Genomic DNA, 4991 nt, shown 5'->3' with positions numbered 1-4991 from the left:
CTGACCACGAGCCTGACCAAGAGGCCACAGGGCCTGACCATGAGCCTGACCACGAGCCTGACCAAGAGCCCGACCACGAGCCTGACCACGAGCCTGACCACGAGGCCCCAGAGCCTGACCACGAGCCTGACCAAGAGGCCACAGGGCCTGACCATGAGCCTGACCACGAGCCTGACCACGAGCCTGACCACGAGCCTGACCACGAGCCTGACCACGAGCCTGACCACGAGGCCCCAGATCCTGACCACGAGCCTGACCAAGAGGCCACAGGGCCTGACCATGAGCCTGACCACGAGCCTGACCAAGAGCCTGACCTCGAACCTGACCAAGAGCCTGACCACGAGCCTGACCACGAGCCTGACCACGAGGCCCCAGAGCCTGACCACGAGCCTGACCACGAGCCTGACCACGAGCCTGACCACGAGGCCCCAGAGCCTGACCACGAGCCTGACCACGAGCCTGACCACGAGCCTGACCACGAGCCTGACCACGAGCCTGACCACGAGCCTGACCACGAGGCCCCAGATCCTGACCACGAGCCTGACCAAGAGGCCACAGGGCCTGACCATGAGCCTGACCACGAGCCTGACCAAGAGCCTGACCTCGAACCTGACCAAGAGCCTGACCACGAGCCTGACCACGAGCCTGACCACGAGGCCCCAGAGCCTGACCACGAGCCTGACCCAGAGGCCACAGGGCCTGAACACGAGCCTGACCAAGAGCCTGACATCGAACCTGACATCGAACCTGACATCGAACCTGTCCCAGAACCCGACCACAAGCACTACCATGTACCCGTCCCAGAATCCGACCACGAACCTGACCACGCACCTGACCCAGCGCCTGACCCAGCGCCTGACCCAGAGGCCACAGGGCCTGACAAGACCTCAGAGCCCATGGGGCCCCGGCCAGACCACTGCCTGTTCCTGCCACGCCGTCTGCGGTCTGGGCGTCCGCCAGACCACCGCCTGTTCCTGCCACGCCGTCTGCGGTCTGGGCGTCCGCCAGACCACTGCCTGTTCCAGCCACGGCGTCAGAGGTCTGGGCGTACGCCAGACCACTGCCTCCCGCTGCCCGAAGCCGGTACCACATGCCCGTTTCTGGTCCCCCGCCTGACCGGCTTCGAGCCCCTCCCTCCCACCCTCGGACTGTTAAGGGTTGTCTGGGATCCACCCCTTGAGAGGGGGGGGGGGGGGGGGGGGGTTCTGTCACGCCCAGGGACTCATGTGTTAAGTTTTAGGTGTTCAGTTCATGTCCAGATTTTGAGTTTCAGTCTTGTCATTTGTTTTTCCCCCTCACTCTGGTCATTGGTTCATTCACAACGGAAGTCTGGGTGCCAACCAGACCACCGCCTGCTGCCACGTCATCGGGGGTCTGGGCATCGACCAGACCACCGCCTGTTCCTGCCTCGCCGTCTGCGGTCTGGGCGTCCGCCAGACCACCGCCTGTTCCTGCCACGCCGTCTGCGGTCTGGGCGTCCGCCAGATCTCCACCTGTTCCTGCCACACCGTCTGCGGTCTGGGCGTTCGCCAGAGGGACTGTGAACTCCTTGATTCATCCATAATAAGTAAGTAACATTTTTCTTGTGTACCAGGCTGCTTTTTGCTCTACTTTGACTGCTAAGTAGGCTTGCTGCTGGTTTAGGTTCACTGTGTGATAACAGCCCCCATTGAAACTAGTTTCAGCCAAGACTGGCCAGTTTGAATGTTAATCTGTGGGAGGGGTCTGCATGACCCAAGTTGTTTTTAGTCAGCCCAGGTAGTGCGTTAGCTCAGTGTATGTTTTAACTTTTGGAGGGACTGTGCTGTCACAGGCTGCTCACACTCTTCCTCATTTTTATGGATCACTGTTAGTACGACTAGATGATAAAAATATTCGATAAATAATTGCTGGAAATTCAAGTTTCTGGGATCTAAAGTCTGAAATGACCTGAATTGGACCCTCGACACTGACATAAAAAGCATTGAGGCAGTGAGGCAAATCAGAGAGGCTCTCCTGGAGGTGAGGGAGTCAACTGTAGACCCTTTGGTGAGAGTTGCAGCTCAGTCTTTGGCTGAGGAGATTGGATCCATTCGCATTTGTACAGCCATGAATGACATTCTGAGCTAGATCCAGCGTGTGAGTAAACTGATGCAATCACCCTCCGTGCAGCTAGAGGTCGCTGCCAACCTGCTAAAGAAAACCAGCCATTCCCTCACCTGCTGCAGAACCACTGGATTTTCTGATGCACAGACAACTGCAAAGGAGATGTGCAAAGAAATGAATGTGGAGGCTGAACTCAGACAAAAGCGGTTGAGAGTCTGTGGTGGAAATGTTAGTAAGGCTCAGAGTCGGTTATTTTCTGAGGAGATAAGAGGCTTTTAATGATATCTTACAAGAGAGAACAACACAGCACGAAGTACAGAGCTGCTCTGACCACCGAGACAAAAACAAGTCGGTTATAATGCACATTGCTGCGTCATCGCTCCTCGGGTGTAGTTGAGCGTTCTTATCTACCTTTCCTCCCCGGCTACAGTCGAGGTTACACAGACACAGCTGCAAGTCCCAGCTTCCCTTCTATCCTGCTTAAAGTGCAGCTTTATCATACAACCAGCACACCGTGTTCTCGGGAGGAAAGAGAAAAACGGGATGTGTTGGGATCTGGCAACAAGGTCATCTGCAGGTTATACACAGTAACACTCAATACAATGCATAGAAGAATTCATTTTCCATTACAAATCACAAAAAGGTTCTTTGGTTACGAGTTATCAATCAGAGTCCTCCAGGCCAAATGATTCCTGCTCATTAAATGCAGCGAACAGGAAAGTCTTCAGGTTTGATTTAAAAGAAGAAGAGTTGATGCAGAGCTGCAGTTATCTGGGAGTTTGTTCCACATATATGATCCATATTATATCTATAGATACATTTTATATTCAGATGTCTGTGATCAGAGTTTAACTGATTTAAAATGATCATATTTCTCTGATCAGTCTGATCTGATGATGAGCAGCTGAGCGATCAGAGCATCCCTCATTATAAAGGCAGAAAAACATGTAAATGTACCTGGAACACAGTGAAAATACAGATTATTGATCGCTGCTGAGAACATGGATGTTAAACATATTAACGAACACGTTCGAAAATGTCAGCAACTGAAATTAAAGGTGAAGCCGCTGCCACAGCAAAACTAAACTTCAGGTCATCGACTTCATGTGACGTTTCATCAGTACAGATTATTAAGCAGATATGAAGCTGATCAAACTGAACTGATCAGAGTTTAAAGCCAAACAGCAGCTCTGCTGACAGATCAGATCAATACATCTAAAATGTTCCTGTTTGCAGATGAAAACACTGAGTTTCACACAGATCAATAAAGTCTCATGTGAACTGTGTTCTTCATCCTGAACACATCAGATCTGTTCCACCGTCACTGAGACCTTCAGAGGTAACATCTTAGCTTTATCATCAGTGGAAATATATGGAAACATCTTCTCAGTGAAAGTGTGTGTGATGGTGTGTATGTGTGTGTTTGTATCCAGATCAGAGAACGTCAGCTTTCCTTTGTTCCAGTCCAGATTCACTCTGATCCTCCGGAGCTTCTTTGGTACTGACAGAAAAGTGGGTTCAGCTGCTGGTGACCATGCTGAGTATTTACCTTTATGGAGCCAAATCGCACACAATCCAGTCGATATGTCTCCCTTCCTCTCAGCAGACTCTGCTTTCACACCAAGTCCCCAGAAAGTACTGTCTCCAACCTCGACATCCCAGCTGTGAGTCCCTGAGTTAAAGCCCTCAGAACTCAGAACAGACCTGGAATAATCAAGCCTCTCTGGATTATCAGGAAGGTTCTGTTCCTCTCCTACACTCACAGCGGTCAGATCCTCAGACAGGATGAGCAGTGGACCAGCAGTGTTTGGGTCCATAATGAGAGGAGTGTAGCAGACCGTGTCCTTCATCTTGTTCCAGATGTTGAAGGCCAGGTTGCCCAGGTGTTTGGCCTGGTCTATCAGAGCTCCTGCAGGCAGCTGTGGATCATCCAGCAGGGGGCAGCGCTGGACTCTTTCCACTGCAGCCTTGTAGTGGTTCAGGAATGAGACGCCTTCAGCTCTCAGCTCCTCCTCTGTGGCTCTGACTGTGTCTGAAAGAGCTGCCATCTCTCTGCTCAGAGCCTCCATCTTCTCCTTCATCATCCCACTCTTCTGCTGCTCTTCCTCCCTCAGTGCAGCCAGCCTGGCCTCCTCTTCCTCTGCTAAAAACTGCCGAAGCTTCTTAAACTGCTCCTTAATCTGCCTCTCTGTGTGTCGGGCCTGGACCTTAATGTGTTCTGCTGTTTGATCAAACTTCTCTGTAACTTCCTTCTGGAGCTCCAGTTTCTCCTTTAAGGGTTCCAGAGATTTCTGAAGTTCCTTCTTGTGTTGCTGTGCAGCTTCATCGATGGGTCTGAATCTGTGGTTGGAGTGTTTTTCTGAATCTCTGCAGATGATACAAACCGGCTGCTGATGGTCCAGACAGAAGAGTTTGAGTTTCTCAGAGTGCAGACTGCAGAGAGCCTCTGAAGCTCTGTGATCTCTGTCCTGTACGAAGGACTCACACAGATTCTTCAACGCCAGGTTACAGGGTGGGTTTCCCTTTGAAGATCTTCTCTTACAAACTGGACACTGTTGTGCTGGTTTGTCCTTCCACCAGCTCCTCAGACAGTCTCTACAGAAGCTGTGGCTACATGACAGAACAACAGGATCTCTGTAGATGTCATGACAGACCGAACAGCAGAAATCTTCCTCTGATCTGGAAGCCATTTAGTCTGTGAGTGAAGCTGAAAACAGCAGACAGAATACAGTCAGCCATGGCTCCCCTCCCAGCTCTACTGACTTCATCAAACTGACTGTTTGTGGTGTTTTTGGTCAAACTCACCTTCAGTGTGTGGAGTGTGAGCAGCTTGAAGTTTCCACTTCTCTCTCCTGCAGCTGGACTCGCTCAGAGGAAGCTGTGAGTTTGGTCTGAAGGTGAATCTG

General features: G+C 51.5%; 1 protein-coding gene across 1 annotated transcript; it reads right to left on the bottom strand.

Annotated features, from left to right (window-relative positions):
- Positions 1 to 2322: 2322 nt before the first annotated feature.
- On the bottom strand, positions 2323 to 4775 carry LOC142377643 (E3 ubiquitin-protein ligase TRIM35-like). Its single transcript, XM_075461952.1, has one exon. It carries the CDS (start codon positions 4773 to 4775, stop codon positions 3390 to 3392), a length of 1386 nt encoding a protein of 461 aa, XP_075318067.1. The 3' UTR covers positions 2323 to 3389.
- Between the last annotated feature and the right edge of the window lie 216 nt (positions 4776 to 4991).

The sequence above is a fragment of the Odontesthes bonariensis genome, chromosome 3 (genome assembly GCF_027942865.1).
Source record: "Odontesthes bonariensis isolate fOdoBon6 chromosome 3, fOdoBon6.hap1, whole genome shotgun sequence".
Classification (NCBI taxonomy): domain Eukaryota; kingdom Metazoa; phylum Chordata; class Actinopteri; order Atheriniformes; family Atherinopsidae; genus Odontesthes; species Odontesthes bonariensis.
The sequence above is the reverse complement of the archived record's forward strand: the minus strand, read 5'-3'. Positions and strand labels throughout refer to the sequence as shown.

Excerpts from the sequence above, each read along its gene's own strand:
- LOC142377643 (XM_075461952.1), bottom strand. The coding sequence starts at position 4,775 with ATGGCTTCCAGATCAGAGGAAGATTTCTGCTGTTCGGTCTGTCATGAC.